The following is a 26,784-nucleotide window of genomic DNA, read 5'->3' on the forward strand; positions in this document are numbered from 1 at the left end:
CTATGTTACTTCACTGTTTGAAAGGAAACTTTTTATCATATGATTTGATATGAAAGACCTGAGCATTAAGTAAATAAAATTAGAGATGCTACTTATGTGACATTCCAAAATCCAGATTACCTTTTTAGGAAGAGTTCTTAAGTGGGTGGATTTTATTTCAGCTAAATGTTGCGGAGAATGAAATGGACAGTTCTTACATTGTGCAGCTGCTGCACTATTTTTACCTGTTTATTGTAACTATAACAATAGTTTATTTATGGTGATGACTACAGGGTAGCTGATTGTAAACTGAAGAAGGCAGAGAGCAATCATCCTCATCCTTTTACTGTAAAGAGTCTTTTTAAAAAACTTCTGCCCCAGTCTCAAAAATCCCAGAGCTAGAAATATGTGTATGTACTCTTAACTTTATTTAGCTTTGCTTTAGGGAAGTCTAATAACATTCACTGCAATGTAAAGGTTTAGATAATGTATCAATATTAATATTTCTTAGAAGACTAAATATATATACCACCAGTCATAATTTTAAATCCCATGGACCAATAATATGAATTCAGCATGCCGCTTGCTGAAGAGCCTGGACTTCCACTGACAGGATGGGGTCATTCCAGGCACTTAGCTTCGCTGCCTGTTTCTGCAACCTTAAATACTCAGAGTCATTTGGACCCATTTCCCACATAAAACAAAACACCAGGATCTATCTCTCTCTCTTTCCCTCCCCTTCCCTTTCTCCCTTTTTCCTCTCTCTTTCCCTCCCTCTCTCTCTTTTTCCCTTTCTCCCTCTCCCTCCCTCCCTTTCTCCCTGTTTCTCTCTTCCCCCCTCTTTCTGCCTTTCTCCCTCTTTCTCTCTTTCCCTCCCTCTCTCCCTTTTTCCTTCTTTCTCTTTCTTTCCCAATTGACATTGAGACAGGTTAAGTTCAATTATCCTATTCTTGGCATTTTAAAGATACACAGTATTTCAACTTATTTTCTGAACTTTGACTATGCTGTTCAAAGTTATTAAAGTAATTTGTTTTTACAACCAGTTGAGATTAATTGAAATGCAGTTTAGAGTTGGGACAATACTAAATATTCTTAACTGCTTAAAAAGAGGAAGGAAATGATATTCATAACCCCAGGAAGAATTAGTCTTACTCACTCTTATAATGACTTTATATCCCAGTCTTGTCTAAAACTTGGTGATTCATATGGTCTTAACAGTATGATTTTAACAGAATATGGTCTTAACAGTATTAGAGATAAAATTCAACTATGTTTCCCTAAATACTTATTGTCATATTTTCTAAAAGAAATACTGTCTTGTTTTCTTTATAGATCTTTAAATACCTATTGAATTGCATCAGACAAAATGCCGCCACCAATTGGAGGCCCAGTTGGATACACGCCACCTGAAGGAGGATGGGGTTGGGCTGTGGTTGTTGGTGCCTTTATTTCTATTGGGTTTTCGTATGCGTTTCCCAAATCCATTACAGTATTCTTTAAGGAGATAGAAATAATCTTTGATGCATCAAGCAGCAAAGTTTCCTGGATCTCTTCTATTATGTTGGCAGTTATGTATGCAGGGGGTAAGTTTGCAAACCAATTGAATTTCATTCTTACTCTGCAGTTTTGATAATAATGTTGTGCTTTAATTGGAGAAAAGTGTTATTAATAGATCTGTAGGTAACGGCTATATTAGCTACTGGTTGGGAGAGCTGCCTAAAGTCAGCTTAATACCGAATTTGCGATCGATGGGCTCCTGAAGAGCCGCCATGGCCATTTAAAAGAAGGAAAAAGTTGCCAGAACCTGACAAACAGCTGATCGACATGCTTTAATAGCAGAGGCCACAAGAGTTTAAAACTTGATCAGCGAATGCAAGCCTTTGAATGCTTGGCCATCCGATCTTAGCCAATCACCCTGGTCAACCTAGTTTGGCAGGCAGGGCAAATTAAATCCGGTGACTGTGTGGGAAGAGAACCGAGGCTAGTTCTTCAGCTTAGTCCGGCACAGCAGCCGATTTCAGCCTCATATTGGAGGCAGAGCTCCCAGGGGTCTGCTCAGATAGTGGGGAGGAGCAGAGTCCTATAGTATCTAAAGGGGAAAAATAAGCCAACCTATTTAATTTGCAGAAATATAAATGATACCTTTCCAAGAAATTATTATTTGAATCATTCTTAATTTGTAGTCTACTGCAGGCATGTACAACTTGTTGAAGGGAAAGGGCCACTAATTGTAAATCCTTGTGGGCCTCAAAAAATGTACATCAATCAGCTGTTCCTTGCCTAACAGCAGAAGTGCTAGAATGAGGGATTGTGGCTCCAAATTTGGTCCTTTTAAAAATAATAATAATCAGGAATCGTACTGCTGCTTGATGGGTTGCATGATGGGCAAGTCTCTATAAGGTTTCCTTTTTGACATAATCTAGGCAACTTATTTAAGTAAAAATAAGTGCATGATTTGCGACAATAAGAAAGAAAAATAAGTGCTCTGCTTTGCTAATTGCAGGGAAACGTATAGTAAATAAGTAAGCAAGATTAAATAACAGTTTGAAAAGAATTTTGGTACTAGGAAATATCACATTATGTGCTTATTTATACACTTTTTTTCTAACTAGAGTAGAAGTATATGTGATCAACACATTTGCTATCATTTTTGTTATAGTGTGTCCTATAACTATTTAAGGTAATATATACTCTAATTTTTCCCCTTATATTCTAAATGAGAATCCATTAATATTACCTAAATTAAATATGTTTTTGATAATGTTCAAAGTGTGTTGAACTCAGGGCCATTGTTTTATTACTTTTTTAGTGATTTAAATTGAATGAATAATAAATTAATAATAAAGTTTTACCCAGGACCTAAAGGAAATTAAGGATGCACAAAGCCTCTCTATACAATCATGCTGTGTAGATGGACCGTTAAAACTGACATTTATATATCTGTTTTTATGATTTTTTTTGTCCTATTTATTTACAGGACTTGAGGCAATTTAAAACCTAAATAGACATAACACTTCATGCTTTCAAAACAGGCCTGAATACTTTTAGCTTCACTGTTGCTGAAATATGGTGAACAGCCAGTTTTTACTTTGCATGTATATCTCAAAAATAAGTAAACATGCTGCATTGCATATAAATTTTTTCTTTGGAAGAGAACAGTCTCTGTCCTTATTCAACTGTTTTGGCAATCAGCATATTTTCCTGCTTCATGGTGGCAACAAGCACATGAACTCTTAACAGTCTTGTCATTGTTTGATTTTAATAGTTTAGAAAATTCATCCCATAAATAATCAGTTGCACAACACAGATAGAGTCAGTAATGTAAAAAATAAAGACCAACCGTGTTCATTTTATCTTACACTGAAAAATCTGTTCAACTTTACGAATAACCTGGGTTTCCCCCCCAATTTTTGAACAATTCTTGGATATTTTTGATTGCTATTGGTGGGACTTCCCTGGTCAAATGTCACATAAACAAAAATGTATAATTGTCCAGGTTAAAAGTATATAAGTCAGTATTCAGGACGTGTTTCTAGTTGCATTTAAATAACCTCTAGAGTTTGTAGAATGTTTTTCTCAGTTGGCGTTTAATCACCTTATTTTAGATTTAAGCTCTTTAAAGAAATATTTTAAATATTGAATGTAAATTAATCAGTCCCAAACTTTTGGGAGGTAATTAAAGGTCTATACAATTTGTCCATAAAAGGTAAGGTAAGGTAAGAATTCATTTAAGCTTTTATTATACAGTAGCTATTACCTAGTTTTGAATTGAATAGTAAGTAATACTAAAACAATGCTGGTTACAAACTATTAAGCCCATCATGGCACAAGGTTAGATTATTTGTGTGAACATCTGTCTCTGATTATTTTTTTGCTTGTCTCAGAATATCCAATATGCTCCTTATATTAATAGTGCCATTTTAGGAAAATCAGGAAGCTAGACCTTCTTTGTTGCAGTGCCTTTTCCCTGGAACACCACACTCTCTGACATTTATATGGCCCCAGTCCTATGGCCTTTTTCAGTATCTTGGAAATTTGGCTCAAGGATTGAGCCAGGAGTCACGTCAGTTGGGCCATTTTGTAATGGTATAGAAGATAACTGTTGGCCTTATATATTGTTTCTCCTATGAGCTGTTCAGAGCATCCAGTAGTGGGAGGTGCTTCAGTCTCTGCACGTGTAGACTGGGCTTAATTTCTGGAACGCTCCTCCTCCACGGGACTCCTCCCCAGCGTTCCCCAGTTTTGGCTCAGCCTCGTGAGGAATAGGCAGTGCTTGTGATTCTTCCTTGGCCGAAACAGGAAAATTCATTTCTTTACTAGCAGGTTTGAAAATTGATCAGCTTGTCTTTAGAACTCTTTAGCCTTCTAACCGCATTACGATCTCTCGACATTGGCTCTTTAACATCAGGCAGTCGGAGATCGCTCACATTACAGGGAAGTGCTGATTCGCGCCCCAAAGCAGAGGGAGGCTTCGGCTCTGCTCCATGTCCCCTCCCCACAAATGCTCTTTCTACCCCTGCCATTCCGACAGATAGCCGCAGAGTTTCTTTCATCTGAACAGTGGCGTGAGCTCTTTGCTCACAACAGAGTCATATCACTTTCGTTCCCCCCTCTGAACGCCGCCTGGGGGTGGAAGATTCAAACGCTTAGTGCCTTCCACCCTTCCCTGCCGTTTAGCCTTATAGGAAGAGCCCTCGGAGGCTACTCCTTCACACGGCGGGAGTTTGCTGCTGGGGAGTGCGCCAAAAGGTTAACGGCCGGAGGCCATTTTTTCTTACAAAGACCTCGTGGCCACGCTGACTGTATTTCATTTCATGCTGTGTGAGGTACTTTCTGTCCCGAGCAGAGGTTTCTCTTAGGAACACTTGGGATCATTATATCCTCATCTTGTTTTTTTTCCCCTACATTTGAGGCTATTCCTACATTTAAATTGTTGGCTTAACCCTCACAGCCTAATCAACCCAGCGACACAACAGCGAGCACCTAGGCCTGTGTCCGCCTGTGCAGGGAAGCTGTTGAAGGCCTCTACCTTTATCAATTTGGGCCTTTAGATGTTCTCAATTTGGCTGTTTGGTTTTTCAACATTTAGCCTTGTGCTATTTAGTTGATATATACATATAGCTATATATATTAGTGATTATATAACAATAATGATCATCATCATCTATTTGGTATAATACTTTAATATCAATAAAATATTATTACTGAGATACGACTCATTATAGATAGGTAATAAAAACATCATCAGGGCAACTGGTCTGTCCTTAGATCAGGCCCCTGGGCGTGCCAACCGCCTTCACAGTATTGCATTGAATAACAAGCATACTGTAATTCCTTCAATCAAAATGGCAGACGGTAGCAGCTCTCAAACGTCATCCTTGAAAGTCAAAGCCAAATCTCAGCACAAACCTAAGCAGGCTAAAGGAAATTCTAAAGCTTCAGAAAGGGATGCCAACAAGCACCATAAAGCATTAGAAAAGCAGATAGATAAGTGCACATGGGAGGCGCACAGGGTCTCACAGGACTTTCCCTCCTCCAGTCCAGGTCTGTCTACCTCTTCCCACCCTCCTCCTCTCCTAGATTATCTCTCCCTCTCATCCAGGCGCAGCTTGGCTCCCCAAAGCCAACAGGCCCAGTTACCTGGAACACCGACCACACGAAGGGCTCCCGAAGCTACACTCACTCCAACGGCTGCCGGTCTTCGACAGGACGACATTCTTCCAGAGGAAGTTCCAGAGAGGATGAAGGCCTGGATGGAGCTGGCAATCCGCCAGGGAATCGCAGCAGGTCTTCAACACGCAGTTCTGACCAGGGAACATCCTGTAACCGCTGATTATGATTCTCAATCGCTGAGGTCGTTGACCAGGTCAGAGCAACACTATACCCAGGTACATTTACAAGGGGAAGTGCCCCTCCAAGGGCCGACTGAGGAGGAGAAGGAGGAGGAAGAAGTGGATCAAATTGATCAAATGGAACAGATTGAATCAGGATCAATACATGACAGCGAGCCCCTGTCAGAAGCGGACCCCTTAGAAAGGGGGATGTCTGAGGATGAGGGCCTTGTTCCTGATCAACCTGTATTTACAGGCTTATTCCGCCCACAACTTTTCAGATCTCTCTTGTTTAAGCCAAAAAACATTGCGTGCTTGAACAAGTCAACCCCTTCTACCACTCCAGCTCCTTCAGAAGAGGGACCAGAAGATCTAATTTTCAACCAACCAGTAATCGAGGCAGAGGTGATCCTAGTTCCTCCCATGTTTTCGGACCTGGTACAGAAACAGTGGGCATCTGCAGCGTCGTACCCGGCCCCCACTGGATATGACAGGAAATATTTCAATTTGGCCCTTGATTTCTCAAAATTGTTGAATACTCCCGAGGTAGATGAATCTATAGTGGGATTAGCGTCCTCCTCCATTCCCAGTGAAGCGCTGGAGGCATTAAAGCCGGACGAAAAACGGGCCGAGCTAGCCCTATGCAGGGCCCATCAGTCTGTCGCGTGGGCCATCAGAGCAGCCATGGCCGCCTCCTTCTTTACCCTTTCTCTCAGATGGCTCCACCTCTTACGGGAACACATCACTAATTCCAACATTAGAGCGCACCAAGGTATTGCTAAACTTATAGCAGCCGCTGAATTCTCAGTTGACGCAACTTATCATGTGGTAAAGTTTTCAGCCAGGGCCATTACTTCACATGTCATAGCGCAACGCTTACTATGGTTAAAACATTGGCAAGCGGACTTTAAGCACAAATGCAAGCTGGCTTCATCTCCTATTGTGGGAGACAGACTGTTTGGCCCTTCCCTTGATCCGCTACTAATTGAAACCCGAAACAAAAAGAAAATTCTACCTTCCCTTTTTCAGAAGTCAGATTCTAGAAACCCTCAGTCCTTTCGGAGGGGATCCTTTCGTCCCTTTTACCAGGGACCCTTCTCACCCAGATACCAGAGACCCCCATCATTCAGACCAGGGTAGCCAGACAGGTCCAACTTCGGGCATAGGAGCAGAAGGGGTGGTCAATCCAAGAGATCCTTTCGAGGAGCAGGAAACAGGTCTTTTCGGCGTCCCAGATAACTCCCTGGACCCGACTCCCATTGGCGGACACCTTAAATTATTCGCAGGACTACTCAACGTCTGATTCCTGGGTCAGAGACACGATCAGATTTGGCCTTGCACTGGAGTTTCAATCCACGCCCCCAGATTTTTTCATGTCATGCCCTCCAGAGATCTGGTTAAACGTAATCTCATGGAAACAGCTATCCAATATCTACTGGACATACGAGCCATCCAACCAGTAGCCACCAACCAGCGAGGACGGGGTTTCTATTCACATCTTTTTGTTCCCAAAAGTTTGGGGGGTGGGTGGGTGGGTGGAGAGCAATATTAGATCTGAAACGTCTCAACCGTTTCTTAGTATATCGCAAGTTTAAAATGCACACCCTGCAATCTATCTTACTTGGCATCAGAAAAGGTGATGTCCTTACGTCTATAGATCTGACGGAGGCGTACCTACATATTGCTATTCGGCCTTCCCACTATAAATTTCTGAGATTCTGTAATAACAACCACCATTTCGAATATGTGGCCCTTCCTTTCGGACTAGCTTCTGCCCCCAGGACCTTCACGAAGGTTCTCGCAGCTCTAGCTGCTCATCTCCGTGATATCCCAGTACGACTCCAGTGTTACCTTGATGACATCTTAATTTTGTCATCTTCCAATCATCAAGCAATCAGAGAAACTCAGAACACATTACAATACCTACAACAACACGGGTTCTCAATAAATTGGAAAAAAAGTCATTTAACACCATCGACTCGGTTAATCCATCTGGGGGCAGTCATAGATACGATGGAAGGCAAAGTTTACCTGTCACCACATAGACTAAATAGCATTCAGCAATTGGTTAAGGAGATCAGAGGTCTTAAGAGGGTGTCCCTAGCTGAACTATCAAAATTATTAGGCAAGATGATCTCATGTATATCTATCATCCCTTGGGCCCGGCTCCACACTAGATCCCTCCAGTGGTTCCTGCTCCTGTACCAGCGCTCCGGCTGAAGCAACTCCAAATACAAGGTCAAGGTACCATCAAAGGTCCTCATATCTCTCCTCTGGTGGACCAAACCAGTCATCAACAGGCTGCCTCTTCAAAGAGCCACACATACCATCACCACCGATGCCAGCCTGTTTGGATGGGGAGCTCATGTTCAATTGCTCACAACCCAAGGCCACTGGTCCGCCATAGAACAGTCGTGCAGCATAAACTGGCTGGAGCTTCGAGCAGTACACCTGGCTCTCCGCAGCTTCCTTCCACAGGTACGCAATCAACACATACTAATATTGACCGACAACGTAACAGCCAAAGCTCACATAAACAAATGGGGGCACACAGTCGAAACACCTCATGCGGAAAGCGGAGCGCTTGTGTTGCTGGGCAGAGAGCAACCTACTTTCCATCAGAGCAGAACACATTTCGGGCCTGTCGAATACACAGGCAGACTGGCTAAGCAGGGCCACGATCGATCAATCGGAGTGGCACCTCCATCCGACCCTGTTTCAAGAGGCGGTCAGGAGATTCGGGCAGCCGGTGGTAGACTTGTTCACTTCCCTCCTCAACTCTCAGCTCCCCAGATTCATTTCCAGGTACCCCTCGCAAGGAGCGGAGAACTTCAATGCGCTCCGCTGCCGTTGGCCCCAGGGTCTTCTGTACACATTCCCACCACTTCCTCTGATCCCCAAGGTCATCCAGAAGCTGCTGGGCGAGAGGGCGGAGCTGCTGCTAATAGCTCCTTACTGGCCCAGACGGCCGGGGTTTGCAGACCTCCACAGTCTATCCTTATCAACGCCATGGAGAATTCCGTCGGACAGGGTTTTGCTAACCCAGGGACCCCTTCAACATCCGGACCCTCAATGGTTGCACCTGACTGTCTGCAGGTTGAGCGGAGACGTCTGAAGAGCGAAGTTTTCCAACAGAGTTATCACTACCATCCAAGCTGCCAGATGCCCCTCAATGACTCGTATCTACAATGCCACATGGTCCAGTTTCTGCAAATGGTGTACTAAGTCTCAAACTGATCCCATCAATGGCTCAAATCCTAGAGTTTCTACAAGAGGGGCTTGACAAGGGATTATCACCTAATACGTTGAAAAGGCAGGTGGCGGCTTTGGCATCGGTTGTCACTTCTGAGGGTCTACTGTCTCTTTCTCATCACCCATGCATACGGAGCTTCCTTCGAGGAGCCACAAATTTACACCCGCCAGCGGTTCACCGTTATCCCACTTGGGACCCTAACAAAGTCCTCGTTGCACTCACTAAGTACCCTTTCGAACCCTTGAAATTGTCAAGTCTCCAATTTCTGATGTATAAAGTAGTTTTCCTTGTAGCGATCACTTTTGCTCGTCGTATTTCAGAACTGGCAGCTTTGTCGATCAGAAAAGACCTTTGTGTCTTCCATTCTGACGGGGTGGTCCTTTGTCCTGATCCTACGTTTATACCCACAATTAATTCAGCGTTTCACAGGGCACAAGAGCTGATACTTCCTAAGTTTTGTCCCAGGCCATCTCAAAAGGTTGGAACTACAATGGCATTGGCTTGATGTGAGGCGAGCATTGCGAATATATATTCACCGCACAGCGACTTTCCGGAAAACGGAAGCTTTATTTGTGTCATTTCAGCCAAACACTCAGGGATGCAAGGTCTCTTCCTCCCCAGTAGGCCGTTGGCTACAGGCTGCGATAGTGAAAACGTATCAGACTCAATCACTACAGGTGCCCAGGGGAATAACAACTCATTCAACAAGGAGGGCTGCAACATCGGCAGCATGGGCCACGCAGGCACCAATAACTGATATTTGTCGAGCCGCAACCTGGGCCTCTCCATCGCCCTTCATTAGGCATTATAAAATAGATGTGTTTGCATCCGCTGAGGCCTCCTTTGGCAGACGAATTCTGCAACAGGTCCACGGGGACCAGGAGGGAATTCCAAGCCAGACAGAGTCCCTCCCATAGGACAGGCCAAGCTTTGGTATGTCCCACTACTGGATGCTCTGAACAGCTCATAGGAGTAAGGGCATTGGTACTTACCTGATACGCCCGTTCTCTTTGAGCTGTGAAGAGCATCCAGCCCCACCCCTTTTTTCCGTCTGGTGGGGTCCTGTTTTGGCCAACGAATTGTTAAGGCGTTCAGGGCGAGTGGTGTTTATTCTCTTGTCTTCGCCAAAATGGGAACGCTGGGGAGGAGTCCCGTGGAGGAGGAGGAGCATTCCAGAAATTAAGCCCAGCCTAGACGTGCAGAGACTGAAGCACCTCCCACTACTGGATGCTCTTCACAGCTCAAAGAGAACGGGCGTATCAGGTAAGTACCAACGCCCTTTTTATTTTTGTATTTTTAGCCTATTTTAACTCAATGTTAGTAGCCCAGTGGTACATTTTTTGAGTTATGTGACTATATACAGGTGGTCCTCAACTTATGACCACAATTGACCTCAAAATTTATGTTGCTAAGGAGAAATTTTTTAAGTGAGTTTTCCTCCTTTTTATGACTTTTCTTGCCACATTTAAAAGTGAATCACTGCAGTTGTTAAATTAGTAACCTGGTTGTTAAGTGACTCTGGTTTCCCCATTGACTTTGCTTGTGAGAAGGTTGCAAAAGGTGATCATATGACCCAGGAACATTGCAACCGTCATAAACGTGAGCCAATTGTCAAGCATCTGAATTTAAATCATATGACCATGCAGTGGTCATAAGTCTGAAAAATGGTCATGTAACTTTTTTCAGTGCTGTTGTAATTTTGAACGGTGACTAAGTGAATTGTTGTAAGGGCTGTCTTTACATTTATTAATAAATAAATACTGACATTATGAAACACTTTAGAAACCATATTTGATCCTAGCTGTATGCTAGAACACTCTAGTTGTTAAACAGTTACCCTTTATTGTTGGTGATGCAAATTAAATGTAACATCTGTTCAGTTGGAAGTTGTATCTGTGTCTTCCAAATTAAAACATCTGCCTTCCATATGTAATGTTCTAGTAAACAAGTATGATATATCTCCCGAAGCTAAATTGTATACTATTTTTCATGTATTAGTCAACCATTTAAAAAACTAGTATCATAGCAACAAGCAAATAATGTGTGTGATTTAGCCCTTGGTTCCCCACAAACACTCATTGTACTGCAGATGAGAAACAGTCCCCTTTACCAGTTGTGCTGTGTTCCTGTGACTGTTGGTTTTCCATACTGGACTGCATAGTCCAGCTAACCGAGGCCCACCAAGGCTTCCCAGTGCTAATAAGATGTGTGCACTAAACAAATTATGCCAAAGCAGAAGTATTCACAATACATTAAGAAATAATTTGTAAACAGAAACCATCATATACTTTTATGTAGATAGATTTGCAAAATTTAATTTTAACTGTTAACATACCAGAAGGAATTTAAAAGTTAAATGATTAAAACTTTTGAGTATGTTCTTGGCTTGCACATTTCCACCTGATTTCCTCCACCCCCCTTTGGTCTTTTGGTATTGTTATGTTAGCATAGTAGTACATATTCATTGTACAACTGATAAAACATAATTTAGGCTAAATTAGAATACAGTTTGGAATGTTCTTTTTTATTTTACTCATCTCAGTTGTAATTACCTCTTCTAGATGAGTTAACAAAGATGTTTTATCAAAATGAAAAGAAAAATAAACCAAAATATTCCAAATATAAGGAAATCAGAATCATTTGCAAACAGCTCCCACACCACACCCATACCCAAGCCTATTCAAATGTATTATTATTTTCTCTTTAGGTCAAACCATCCACTTTTCAATTTAGATTAACCAGAAGACAAGCTATGATATAATCTTAGTAGCAACTTTTAGGGGCTTTAAATGGAAATATCTAATTTTGCAATGTTTGCTCTCTGTTTCTTATATACTGTGTTCATAGTCTTCAAAAGTCTGTTTTACTTTGCATGTATTACTCTAAAGATTGGAAAATACATGGATGTAACCTATTGCCTGAATAATGATTTATTCTAGGCCCAATCAGCAGCATCCTGGTGAACAAATATGGCAGCCGTCCAGTCATGATTGCCGGGGGCTGCCTGTCAGGCTGTGGTCTGGTCGCTGCCTCTTTCTGTAATACTGTGGAAGAGTTGTACTTCTGTGTTGGTGTTGTGGGTGGTAAGTCAACATATCTATAAAATGTAGATACATGTAATTGTACAACTTTCAAAGAGAATATATAAATGTAGATAAGTTTTTTAGAGAGCAAGAATGCAATTCTTTATTGGAAATTGATCTGGAAGTAAAGGCCAATACTTCCTTTCTAGGATGACTAATCTCTTGAGCTGGTGACCTAGAATTTCCATGGCTATTTTTTTTTTCAGAGAAGGATATCATTATTCATCATTTGAATGTTAGTCAAAAGCTAATTCACAATATCTCTCATCCCATTCAACCAGCTGGGAAAAGTTTGATGTGTTCCTGAGCTAGTATTCCACAATGTGTTATTCTTCTGATCAGGACATTTATAACCAGAAATGACCAAACCAGCCTGGAAACAGCATAGTCCAGTAAAAGTTCAACACAGTTAAGTTCATTCCAGAATTCTCTGAAGTCATTGAATTTTGCACATTGAAAACAAAGAGTTTTGATATAAGAATGTTTCAGATGTTACTGAACTATCCCTAAGTATTTAGTGTGTGTGTTTTGCATTCTGTATCCCGAAGTCTTGAATGTGTTAAGGGAATTGTATTACTTTCTATCACTTAGTAGCTTAATATGATGAATATAGTGTGCATGCCACAGTATTGATAAGAATATAAACTGATGCTAGAACAAACGATTCGTAAGGACTGCATTTGTATGTGTTAATAATTTTAATATAATTGTATTTTTATTCCCAGGTCTGGGCCTTGCATTTAATTTAAACCCAGCTTTAACCATGATTGGCAAGTATTTCTATAAGAAGCGTCCTTTGGCTAATGGATTAGCCATGGCTGGCAGCCCTGTATTCCTGTCTACGCTGGCTCCTCTGAACCAATATTTCTACAGTATTTTTGGATGGAGAGGGAGCTTTTTAATTCTTGGAGGCCTTTTGTTGAACTGCTGTGTAGCTGGGGCATTGATGAGACCAATAGGACCTAAGCCTGATCAAGTGAAAAAAGAAATTAATAAGGAAGCATTGCAGGAGATGGGCAAAGTGACAAGAAAAGAAGGAGGAGATGTTAATACAGATCTTATTGCTGGCAAAAATAAAAAGCAAAAGACTACAGCCTTCCAAACAATTAACAAGTTTTTGGATTTGTCGCTCTTCACACATCGTGGCTTCTTGCTTTACCTGTTTGGCAATGTGTTTATGTTTTTTGGACTATTTACACCATTAGTGTTTCTCAGCAACTATGGAAAGAGCAAGAATTTCTCTAAAGAATCTTCAGCTTTACTGTTATCTATTCTGGCTTTTGTAGACATGGTTGCCAGACCATCCATGGGTTTGGTGGCAAACACTAAGTGGATTAGACCTAGAGTCCAATATTTTTTTGCTGTGTCTATTATCTACAATGGAGTATGCCACCTTTTGGCTCCTTTATCTACTAGTTATGCTGGCTTTTGTATCTATGCTGGATTTTTTGGATTTGCTTTTGGCTGGCTGAGCTCTGTCTTGTTTGAAACACTGATGGACTTAGTTGGGACTCAGCGATTCTCTAGTGCCGTTGGTTTGGTGACTATCGTGGAATGTTGCCCAGTCCTTTTGGGACCACCTCTTTTAGGTAAAATATTTCACCCTTGGGATGGGGAGAAAAGAGATTGTATTGGCATTTTGATGATCTATGAATCTGATCTAAATGTTAGAAAAATAATGCTGCTTATAATCATGCCTCATATTAGGATTTCTTAAACTGTGAGTTATGAGCCTCTGGATATGAAGATAGCTGCAGCCACCGAATATATGTTATCTTTTTTCAGGTCTTATTCAGGGGTTGCCCCTTTTATCTACATAGATGATACTGAATTACAGCAGTAGCTGCTGCTACATCACCTTTTCTCCTCAATTGAGCTTTGCTAACAATAATTTTGCAAAAATTGCCCTTTAACTATATAGTATTGGAAAAGAGACTGAGCTTGTCTTGGCCCTGTGTACATATTTGTGCACCCACAGAACCACAAACTTCACTGCTTTGATGGGCACATTCTGATCACCATTGCAGGATTTGGTAGCCTCAGTGGTAAAAGATAAATCTAAGAGAAAGGGGTTATTTCTAAATAGAATTAAGTCAACATGAAGGTTAGAACAAATTTTGATTTTTACAGTCATTTCTCTGCTGATCATACCAACTGTTTTCTGAAAAGAAGGATAATTAATTAAAACATTACTGTTGTCCTTTGCATTCCTTCCAGTATTGCATGGTTATGCACAATATACATAACTGTGTCTCTTGAAATATGTTTGCATATTGCTGTTGGAATGTTCCTACCCAGATACATTAATGTCCCTTATGGACAGCTATTATTTTCTTCCAGCTCCTCTACCCTTCAAGAGTTGAGATCCTTGCCTTTTTTTTTGGGGGGGGGGAGGAGGAAATGTGAATTCTGCAAAGTGTCTTATGCATAAAGTTTCTGGGAAGAAAGACATTACCAGTACTGGTTGCAGTTTAACGTGGCAACTGTAGGTTGACATAGCATGGAAGGTGGACAGTGCCTTGGCAATTCTGTTTTGAGAAGGATGGTTCTTAAAATTTACTAAAATAATGCCAGGGGCAATTTCCAGTAGCGTCTAGCATGCTGGTAAGTTTGCTTCATGACAGTAGGGTGTGTTACACAAATTCAGTATTTGAGAATCCCTATGTTATACAGATATCTAGAATCAGTCTGGTAATGAAAGGAAACTCTTTAGCAGTGAAGTTAATTATTAGCATTTGTGACCATTAATTATTCACTATTACAAAATAGCCTTAAAACATATTCCCCTCCCTCCTCTGCTTTTGCCTTTTAGGTAAACTCAACGATATATATGGTGACTACAAATACACTTATTGGGCATGTGGCATCATCCTTATTTTCTCTGGGATCTTCCTATTTATTGGGATGGGCATCAATTACCGATTAGTGGCAAAAGAGCAGAAGGCATTGGATAAGCAGGCTGCTGAAAGAAAAGAAGAAGAAACCAATATTGATGAAGCTGAAAAACAAAAGGAGTCCAACAAAGTGGTTAATCTACCTCCCAAAACCACAGAAGATGCTATAAAAGAAGACAGTCGTGTGTGAGAGACTCATAAATCCAGAAGGTTTTGTAATAATTAAAAAATACTGACATGTTTGAAGGAACTACTGGTCTTAATGAACAGTGGTGGAAAATTATATAAACTGGGCTTTTTAAAAAAATACAAAACCTGATACTGCAGATAGTATTTTTATCAACACCTGATGAGCAACAGGTCAGTGGGCAGTGCTAGCTTTTTAGTAGGGTTTTTTGTGGGGGTTTGGGGGGGGATGTGTACTCTGCTTCTCTCTTATCAGCAGTGTGAATGTACTAATATGTGCCTTAGAGTTTCCATGTCTAGACTATTTTAGCAAAGCCTTAACACTGTTCTGTAAATTGTTGGGGGTTGTTTTTTGTTTGTCTCCCTAGGCAATATTCATAAAAGATACCTGACTTGCTTTATTAGTAGGGATCAAAAGTTGGGTGTTAACCATTTCCTATGCTCCTTACTGACAGTCTCATGGTAGGTGTTCAAATATCTTGGAGAAAAAAATGAAGAAAAGGTTGGCGGATCCTTTTAAAAATAATAATAATATGGCAGACCTAATGTTTCTGGATCCAGGATTCAAGTTAACTTCATTGTGTTTCTAATAACTTCTAAAAACTTACCCAACTTCTTGTTGGACTTCTTTGAATAAAATATGTGAATATTTTCATACTGTCTTCACTTGACTTTATCTGGAGAGGAAATTGGTTTTTAATTACTATTACTTTTTGGTTTGTTACATGGTTTGAAAAAGTACTATTATCCTGAATTGAAACTGGGATCTGTGTAAGAGGATAGCGCATGCAATTATTGAACAAAGCTAAAGATACAGTATTTTCATTAACTGTTTAAGCTTTGAAATAAGAAATTCTAAGGATATTGCCAAACATGCTTACTTAGAAGTAAGCCTCATTGAAATCAATATTGCTTACGTTTAGATAATGATAAATTTGCACTATTACCAAGGATAGTGATACTGATATCTAACTTTCACTTACCAATTATGCTATTTCCAAAGGGATATATATATATATGTATATTGTGCTGTGGCTTTAAAAAAAAAACTTCTTGGTTGTGGGGGTGGGGCAATATTTCTCCTTATTTTGTATAGTGAGAGAATGTTGTCTTAACACAGCTATAGTGCCAGAACAAATAACATTTTATTAAACTGCTCAGCATAGATAAAGTTTTTCATACTTTTCATGTTGACTTACTCTGAGTAGATTATATTTTAATATATATATAGCTGCTCAACTTTATTTTTAACTTTGTACAAAGTAGAAACCTGTGTGTTCCTTGTATTGAAAAATCTCACATTTCGAGGACAGGTGGAAAACAGGTTTCTGATCACAAGCCAAGCCTTCAGAAAATCAATCAAAAGTTTAGATTATGTAAACTATGTTTGCATAGTTCACCCATTAAATGTGACTAGTTCTTTTCCTATTTCAGTTTTTTGTATAGTAATTCAAAATGTATAGGAGCAAATCTGTGGAACTCCTTGAGAGATGATTGGTTTAAATGATCTATTGTCATGTAAAATATTACTCTACAAATGTCATAATTAATTACTTAATTTCCTGAAAGCTGGAAAAATTATTGATAGAAGTATTCCTTTTGCTTGCAAACTGGTGCTTGCTGTAGTGAATGTAGTGTTTGATGTCACTACTGGAGTGAAAAACAATATGCTGCTAGAATCCTCCTTTAATAAAGAAACATATTTAATATTTCAATAGACTAATGGAGGAATATATGACATGTAAAATTTCATTTCTGATTATATATGTCATGGTATGATATTCTCTTGATTGTCCTACACTACTGAATCTCATTTGTTATTGCTTAGACAATGGACAAAAACTAGCAAAATCTGTGTTCTTTAGTTCTAAAATATGACAAGAAAAATAGATATTAGACTGCCAGGACAAGGCAGCGCATAGAAATACTAGTAATGAATAATTCACTAACATGTTATATGCTTATTCCATTTAAGATTCAATCTGCATGATTTATAGCATAGTTGTTTTAAAAACCTGAATGTAGTCCTATATAAATCAAACTGCAATTAGTGTAATTTTATTATTCCTTAAGATGTTTTAGTACATAGAGACAAATAGGTAATCATAAAATGGTGTCTGGCTTCTCAATTGGAGGCTGTTCTTCAACAAAAGCTTTTAAAGTGAATACAGGTTCTCTTCAATTTTTTAGGTATTGGCTTTGGATAACATTGCACAAAACATTCTTTTGTATAAATTTGTGCAACTTCATTTAGCAATATGCCAAGAATGTAGAAATTCCAGGTTATGATCTATATTGCTATATTCATGTGGTTGTGCAAACTAATACATTTTCAGTTCTCTTTGCAGAATGCGTGCCATTTCCTTTAAGAATCCCCAGTTGTAGTTCAGGCATTTTATCACATTCCCACATGTTCTTATAGTAGAACAAGAAAAAAACATTTGTATGATGTAAAGGCAGTACCTGTGAGATCTAGAAATATCTTTCTAGCATGTAAGATGATATGTGACTGAGTTGCTCAAGAAGCTAGTAGAGTGTAAAAACAAAAACAAAAAAGAGCACAAGGCATATGCAGGATAGTTCTTGGTAGTTCCAGAAATAAATAATGACTAATATGATCTTTTGAAGAATTTTTCACTCCCCATGTAGACCTACTTGTCTTTAAGTACTAATTATAACATGATGCTCTACTCCCTTTCCACTAACTGAAATTAGTAGATTGAAATATTATTTAATAAGCTTGATCCCTAATGTTTGTTCATGTGTGATGCAAAGTTTGTATAAACCAAATTAAAAATAAATTACTTTTCACTTGCTTTTTGTTAAGCCTCCTATTTGCCAAAGTTCAAGTCTGCTTCATGCAAGTGTGCATGAAATTAACAAATCGCACTTCATGTTTTCTGTCCTTCTCCCTCAATATGAAGAATCTGACAGGTGAAGTTGCTTTTAATGAACAGAGTTTGTGGAAGTCCCTTGACAGTATTAAAAGTACACTGTGAAATATTTTGTTGTCTTGGCTACTGAGTTTATTAGAATTTTTATATATCCAAAATGAAACACAAGAAGCCTATCAGGCTGTTTTCATACTTCTAAGTGTGTATATTCAGTAGAATATTTTCATATATATGTTACTGTACTCTGTTAAAATGTGACAGTACAAAACCTTGTGTCATGTTCAACCTCATCAGTGTGTCAAGAATGCATAACTGGTTCAGTTTGCAATAAACTAACATTGAAAACTTCCAGTTTGAGCCATATTCTTATAACTATAATTAGCCATGATGATAAATAGTATACTTGATCTTTGGTCTTTATTTTACTTGGTGAATTAAAAAAATGGTTATCATAACTATCCTGGAAAACACATTAAATTTGTGGGGAGAGGGATAGGTATAATGCAGTAGATGATATGTATTTCAGGGAGCATACTGAAATTCTTTTTGCTTTAAATGTTTAATTACGTATCACTGAAAGGAATAATAAACACCTCTCTAAAGTTATAGAAAAGAATTAAATAGGTTCTCAAGGTTCTGTCAAGATCTAAGTAGGATAAAAGTATATGCTGCCATTATCTTGATTTCATAGCATTTAGCAGATAACAATTTTTCTCGTAATTGTTTACAGATGAATACAAGTATAGAAATAGCATACGTTTCACTTGCTTATGCTCTGTGATCATTAGAGTCTTTTGAGGCTTGTGAACCGTTTTTTTAGGCCTAGAAATTGAGGTCTACATTTGCAGACCAAAATGTAACACTCAAAAGCTAAAAATCTATTTATTACCAAATATACATATAAATACAGCAATGGTTTCTGAACAGATTCATGTAGCTAGATAAATAACCCTTTCAAGTGCTCTATATGTCTTAAAAAAATAGGTGTTGCTTTTGGAAGTTTTTTTTTTTTTGGGGGGGTGTTTATTTGCTCTTTAAGTGTTCCATCTAAATATTTTATTTTTCTTTAACATGTTTATATCAAAACAAGTAAACAAATACAATTAAGCGCATCTTTGGGAATTTGTAATGCGTAACTTTTTTCCAGCTTATTTCCTTTCACATTCTATAGTTAGCTATCAGTGTTTCAAGTGATTCTTCAACTATATTAAAATAAGAAGTGCTGACTTGATGTTTGACGGAGTCCCACAAAGCAGTGCCTCAGAATTGTCTAGATAATTCTAGTTATCCTAGAGGAACCCAGAGTATACAAGATAACAGAAAAGTCCACAGATCTTATTTACTGTTAATAAAACACAAGAGGGGCCAGGCCATCAATGCTTTATTATACAGATACTGCAACTGCACAAATGAAACCCTTGTTGAGGGATTTGTTGTTGCCTATTCTAAACCCTTTCAAATGCTGTTGCCACATATTCTTTTGTTATTATGTTTCCTACCAAGTCCTTACTGTAAATTGGATTATAACATTTTCTCTTCTCTTCCCTCTCCCAGAACAGTTGTTACAGTAGTGAAGCCAAGGGACTAGTCTATATTATTTCATTAGTCTGCAGAATAATGGTACAAAAGAGCATTCTGCAACTAACACAAGCAGAGCTGAAAATAGAAAATAGATCCTAGATAAAATGTTTGTGCTTTTAAGTTCCATTAAAATTCCAACTTAAAGCTTGCATCAAGAATCAAGGATTTTTTTTAAAAACAATTGAACTTTATTGGGTTTCAAAGTAAATTGTATACAAAGCCACTATCATGCAAATATTTATTTTTGCTGGCACAATTTTCATCTTAGGCTATTCTTTAAACTATAATTTCTAATCTATTCTTGCCTAAAATGTTAAAAACCAAGATTGATTTATTGACTATTGATTGCATTACATACATTTGTATGTCACCTAATCCAGAGATTTTACTTGAACAATATCTGCCTGATAATTGCGGTGCAGCCAGCGCCCGGCTTGCAAGCCTCTGACCTGTCGGGGCTTGCTGCAATTCAAAGAGGCAGCCATTTTTTCAACTTTTTTTCCTTGACTCGGTTTTTGAATTGCGGAGCTGGGCTGTGCTCACCACTTTGGGTCGCACTAGCCTCTTGAAGTGGTGGACAGCTACTGTGGCTGTAGCTGACAGCTTAGGCTGAATATTTTTATTTCATTTTATTCTATTTTTATTTCTTTCTCCCTTTCTCTACCCCTGTCAAGTGACAGTTATTTTTGGTGGGCTCAAAGATGGCCGCCAAGGGAGCTGATCAAGAATTGTCAGTTCCTCAGCAGGGTAGAGGAAGGCTGTAAAAGGATCTCCTAAGCCCAGGTCTGCTGGTCTAGAGGCAGCAGCTAGGATTAGAGCCAGGGCTCTAGCCCCTAAGAGTTCCTCTAGGGCTGAGGATAGATAGGCCAGGTGTAGACAAAAAGCCATAGACAAACAGTTTGACAGGGCAGTGAGAGATTCCAGGATGGCTGAATACAGAGCCACCCCTCAAACTTTGCCTCCTCAAGATGACAGGCAGCTGGACCAACTGGCAGATAAGCAGTATATGACGGCCTGATCTCCTGGGGGCTCAAGTACTCATGATTTACAGGGTAACCTCCAAATCAGGACTGAGACCTTTCACAATTTTTCTGAGTCACCTCAGGGGATCTTGATGGCAGCAACTGCAGACCAAGTTTCCAGTGGAGCCAGACAGACCTGTGCCTGCAGCCACCTTTACACCTAAAGCAGCTGGCTTATGTCCGGAGGAGACCCAGATGCAAGAAATGCCATCCTTCATGAGAGCCTGGATCTCCCAGACAATGACAGGAATTGCAGGCAGAGGTCAACCAGCTGTGCCAGCTGTCTTATTTGGAACCTAGCAGAGGAGTCCTGCAGAGGCAGGCTTCTGCTGAACAGCCGGTCCACTTCAGAGAGCGCTCGGCCTCCCCTTCAGAAAGCAGCCAAATTTATGGCTCCGAGGCGGACCTCCTTCCAGAAAGGAATTTTTCGGATGAGGAGTCGGAGGTAGCATGTCCCGTCTCCTTTAAGGGCCTTTTCCAGTCGACTCTTTTCAAGACTCTGCTGGTTAAGGCCAAGAGCACAGCTCATCTCAAAAAGGACACGGTCACTCAGGACCTTCCCACTGAGGGAGAGGATCAAGAGGATTTCCTGTTCACAGCAATCCTCAACCTTAAAGGGCTCAACAGACATCTAATCTATCAAAGGTTCAAGATGCACTCCCTCCACTCCATTCTAGAGGGACTGCGGGAGATTTTGTTGGCCTTTGTAGACTTGACGGAGGCCTACCTCCATGTGCCCATACACCCCAGTTCCTGAGGTTTTGCTATGGCCGCCGCCATTTTCAATACAGGGCTCTCCCGTTCGGCCTGTCATCAGCCCCTCGGACTTTTACCAAGCTCTTGGCAGCGGTAGCACACCTCAGAACCTTACCCATAAGGATCCAATGCTATTTGGACGACATCCTGATAGCATCCTCTTCCAGACCCCAGGCGGAGGAGGATCTGATGTCGACAATCAGGATTCTTCGAGAGCATGGGTTCTTGATAAACCTGGACAAATGCCACCTAGTACCATCGACTCGGATCTTGCATTTGGGGGCCCTTATAGACACCTTGGTCAGACAGGTTTTTCCTCTCACAGGAGCATTGAGACAGTATCAGGCAAGTCACGTCGCTGATCCTGTCTTCCAGAGAGGAGCCTATCATCTTGCTGTCTCAACTTCTCGGCAAAATGATATCGTGCATCGGGATTGTCCCATGGGCCCGCTTCCACGCCCAAACACTTCAGTGGTTCCTGCTCCCTTACCAGAGGGTGAGCAGGGGTGATTCTACACGGAGGGTTTGCGTCTCCTTGCCAGTTTTTCGTTACCTCCATTGGTGGCAGTCCCAAGCCATGGATTAGGGATGCTTGTACAGGGAACCCCAGAGGATTACCATCACCACTGACGCCAGTCTCTATGGTTGGGGGGCCCACTTGGGAGCCCAGGTCACCCAGGGGAGGTGGTCACGGGAGGAGCTCACCCACAACATAAATTGGCTAGAGCTCAGGGCTACCCGCTTAGCGCTCAAGGATCTAAGGCAAGAGGTGGTGGGGAGACGTGCTCCTCACGGACAATGTGGCTACCAAGGCCCACATAAACTGGCAGGGGGGCACATGCTCCAGATCTCTAATGCAGGAAGCAACTCAATTGTGCAGGTGGGCGGAGAGAAACCTGTTGTCCCTACGAGCAGAACATATCTCGGGAGTATCCAACATGCAGGCAGACTGGTTGAGCAGGGCCACAGTCAACCAGTCAGAATGGCGACTGCATCCCAGTCTATTCCAGGAGATGACGGAACCCTTCAGCCGCCCAATTCTGGATCTCTGCATCACCAGAGAGCACACACCTCCCGAGGTTCTTTGCTCGATTCCCTGCCCGAGGAGCAGAAGGGGTCAACGCTCTCTGGTGCAGGTGGCCCCAGGGACTATTGTATGCCTTCCCCCTCTTCCCCTGATTCCGGGGGCAATCAGGAAAGTACTGATAGAAAGGGTGGAAGTTCTGTTGCTAGCCCCTTACTGGCCCAGGCATCCTTGGTTCGCTGACCTGATGGGCCTGTCAGTCGCCAGACCCTGGAGAATTCCCCTGCACAAGATCTCCCTCAGCCAGGGCCCGATCGAGCACCCAGATCCAGCCTGGTTTCGGTTGACCGTCTGGCGCTTGAGCAGGGAATCCTGAAACGGGGTTTTCCACAAAGGTCATTCAGACCATCCACGTGGCCAGAAGATCTTCCACGACCAGGATATATAACGCAACATGGAAGATTTTCTGCAGTTGGTGCGCTTGTCACCAATTGGAACCCACTGGGGTTTCTGTTGCAAAGGTATTAGAGTTCCCGCAGGACGGGTTGGATAAAGGTCTCGCCCCAAATACCTTGAAGAGACAGGTGGCTGCCTTGGCCTCGGTGATTTCGGTCAAGGGCTCTACTTGTTAGGTATAACATTGATACCAAATATAGTTTGGGTGAATAAATATATAAAACTTAGATATCATGGTTTAAGTGCTTATCACTTTAAGCACAATGCAGCAGGCAATTAGCCGATTAAGGGTGCGGTTAGAAGTTACAATATAAGGAAGCATTAGAAGCTGGAAAGCTTACTGACTGTAACTGTGGCTGGCTGTAACTGTGTGCTGCTGCGACTAACTGTGTCTTGCTGCGACTAACTGTGATTACTGACTGTGAGTGCCTGTGACTGAACTGTTATTGTTTGCTACTGTTTGCTGAATATCCAGCGTTTGTTTCTCTGGAGAGTGAAACCGGAGGAGGAGAAGATATCTTTATCGGCTGATAAAGATATTGCAAGGACTCTTAACTTGGACTATAATAGTGAGTCTTACTGGATGGAAATACTGTGAATGACTTAATGGACTGAATGACAATGCTTAAACTCTAACTGGATTAAAAACTATTTAAACTACAAACAGTGTTTGTGTTCAGTGTGTATATACTCTGGGGCCCTTCCGCTCTCCTTTGGTTGCCTGGCTTGACTACTGCTGCAATACTTTTCTAGGGTTAATTCCAAAACCCTAACTTTGGTTATGGGCCCAGCAGCATAGTCTAACTAACCAGGATATAGCAGAGAGAGTTGGTGTGAGTTGCACATTACTGTAAAAACAAACTGTTTTAATTAGTTTAAAATAGTCAAAATATCTGAAGAGTAATGGCACAAGTAAATTTGTCACAACTATCCATGATATCCAGGCTGGATGGAACAAACTATGTTTCATGGTCAATGAAATGTAGTTTACTTCTACGCAGAGAAGGTTTGTGGGACATTATAGCAAACCCACCAGATGTGAGTAGCTGGGATCCTGCTAATGATGATGATAAAGAAAAGTTACAAGACTTTAAACTGAAGAATGAGCAGGCTTTATGCATCATAGGACTGACTCTCTGTGATCAGCAGCTTGTCCATATTCGTGGAGAAGAAAATGCTGCAAACTGCTGGGAGAACCTCAGGAAGATTTATGTTCGGGATAGTGTAGGAGCACATATAAATCTTACACGGAAGCTTTTCAACGCATCTTCAGAGGAATGGAGATATGTTAGTTCATTTAAACTGTATGAAGAGCATTTTTCAAGATTTGCAAGAAAAAGAGCTTATATTTAATGAACTGCAACAAGTCTACATAATATTATCTTCATTAGATCAAAGCTATGATGACTATGTGACTTCGTTGGAAGTATTGCCAAAAGAAAGCCTCTCATTAACCGAGATTACAGGCAGGCTACTAGAAGAAGCCAGAAGAAGGCGTGAGCGTGACGAGCTGAGAGAAGATAAGAAAGAAGAGAAATTATCTTCAAAGCTTGAAAGAAACCAGCAAAGCAAAGTACAGCACCTGGAAGAAGAGAATTTATCTTCGACGGCATACACAATTAAAAGTGTTTTAATTGTGGAGGCAGAGGACATTTGGCAAGATTCTGCAAAAGAGAAAAAGCCAGAATGTAAAAAGCCAAAGAAAGCATTTGAACTAGCCACAATTAGCAACTCTGATGTGAAGAATAATTTATGGGTGGTTGACAGTGGCGCATCCCACTGCATCACAAGAGATAAGACAAAATTTATAAAAATGTCTACAAGTTCTCAACATATATCACTTGCCAATGGCTGGAACCTGAAAGCGAAAGGTCAAGGTTTTGCACGTTGTCCGTACATAAACCAGGATATAAAAATGTTTTATGTACCGCAACTAAAGTTTAATTTGCTTTCAGTAAGGGTATTAGATAAATTAGGTTATGTAATTACTTTTAAAGATAATAATTGCATAATTGAAAAAGATAACAAAAGGGTAACTGCAGCTTTAAATGGAACATTATATGTCTTAGATAATACTAAGAAAGGGAGGCTCAAACTGTATTTAATAATATAAAGCCTCATGAAGAATGTATCCATTTATTGCATAGGCGTTTGGGGCATGTAAATTTTAAAATGCTAAAACGTACAGTTGAGTTATCTGAAGGAATAAGGTTAAAATCTTGTGATAAATATTTGCGTTGTAATGTTTGCTGTGAAGATAAGAGCAAAGTATTGCCTGCAAATAGGCTAAATGGTTTCAAAACAAAAGAACCTTTAGAAGTAGTATTTGCAGACATAATAGGTCCAAAGAAACCCAGTATGGGGGTGCTAGATATATACTGAGCATTATGGACCATTATTCTAGATATGGGTTTTGCTATTTAATGAAAAGCAAAACTGAAACATATCAACATTTTTCAATTGGCTTAGGTTTGCTGAAAGAAAGTCTAAAGCGTCAACTGATAACCCTGGTGACGGATAATGGTACGGAATTTATTAATAACAAATTCCAGAACAGACTTAAGGTAGCTGGAATAGAGCATAAGAAGTCTGCTCCATACAGGCCAGAACATAACGCTTTTATTGAAAGAAGAGGCCAAACACTACAGGCAATGGTTAGAACAATGTTAAATGATTCTGGGTTACCTGATTCTTTGTGGGGGAGGCTACAATGTGTGCTAATAACATATTGAACAACGTTGTTAATACAACAACAGGTGAAATTCCATTCACCAGATGGCATGGCAGGAAACCTGATCTAAGTTACCTGCACACATTTGGTGCACCAGCATGGGTGCATATTCCTGCACAACTCAGAAAAAAAGGGCAACATAGAGCTAAAAGATACCTAAACGTGAGACAATCTGTAAGAAGTAAGATGATTCAGCTAGAGTACTGTATGTCGGAGGACAATTTAGCTGATAATTTTACTAAAGCCCAAGGTGCCAGTAAGCACCAGGAGAGTTGTGAAAAATATGGGATAAGATTGTAAGGTATTATATATTTATTTCACCCAAAAGGGAGTATGTTAGGTATAACATTGATACCAAATATAGTTTGGGTGAATAAATATATAAAACTTAGATATCATGGTTTAAGTGCTTATCACTTTAAGCACAATGCAGCAGGCAATTAGCCGATTAAGGGTGCGGTTAGAAGTTACAATATAAGGAAGCATTAGAAGCTGGAAAGCTTACTGACTGTAACTGTGGCTGGCTGTAACTGTGTGCTGCTGCGACTAACTGTGTCTTGCTGCGACTAACTGTGATTACTGACTGTGAGTGCCTGTGACTGAACTGTTATTGTTTGCTACTGTTTGCTGAATATCCAGCGTTTGTTTCTCTGGAGAGTGAAACCGGAGGAGGAGAAGATATCTTTATCGGCTGATAAAGATATTGCAAGGACTCTTAACTTGGACTATAATAGTGAGTCTTACTGGATGGAAATACTGTGAATGACTTAATGGACTGAATGACAATGCTTAAACTCTAACTGGATTAAAAACTATTTAAACTACAAACAGTGTTTGTGTTCAGTGTGTGTATACTCTGGGGCCCTTCCGCTCTCCTTTGGTTGCCTGGCTTGACTACTGCTGCAATACTTTTCTAGGGGTTAATTCCAAAACCCTAACACTACTACTCTGGCCCAACACCCTAGGGTGAAAGCCTTCCTTAGGGGAGCCACGAATCAGGCCACCGGTGGTCCACCGCTACCCCACCTGGGATTTGCCTAAGGTCCTGCAAGCACTAACTTCCCCATTTGAACCCTTACGTGAAGTCTGCCTTC

The 26,784-nt window shown here is 40.5% G+C and overlaps 1 protein-coding gene across 2 annotated transcripts in view; it reads left to right on the top strand.

Annotated features, from left to right (window-relative positions):
• SLC16A1 (solute carrier family 16 member 1) overlaps window positions 1–18,042 on the top strand; it is a 46,290-nt gene extending 28,248 nt beyond the window's left edge. For both annotated transcript variants that reach the window (XM_087959577.1, XM_026675165.2), the window contains exons 2-5: window positions 1,312–1,562; window positions 12,003–12,146; window positions 12,872–13,735; window positions 14,959–18,042. In XM_087959577.1, coding sequence (XP_087815703.1) covers window positions 1,346–1,562; window positions 12,003–12,146; window positions 12,872–13,735; window positions 14,959–15,230 — 1,497 coding nt within the window. In that variant the 5' untranslated portion in view covers window positions 1,312–1,345 and the 3' untranslated portion in view covers window positions 15,231–18,042. The remainder of the gene's footprint in view (window positions 1–1,311; window positions 1,563–12,002; window positions 12,147–12,871; window positions 13,736–14,958) is intronic.
• Window positions 18,043–26,784: the final 8,742 nt, after the last annotated feature.

Source organism: Notechis scutatus, chromosome 3 (assembly GCF_049901735.1).
Source record: "Notechis scutatus isolate UNSWTSFEM ecotype Mainland chromosome 3, rNotScu1.2, whole genome shotgun sequence".
Taxonomy (NCBI): Eukaryota; Metazoa; Chordata; class Lepidosauria; order Squamata; family Elapidae; genus Notechis; species Notechis scutatus.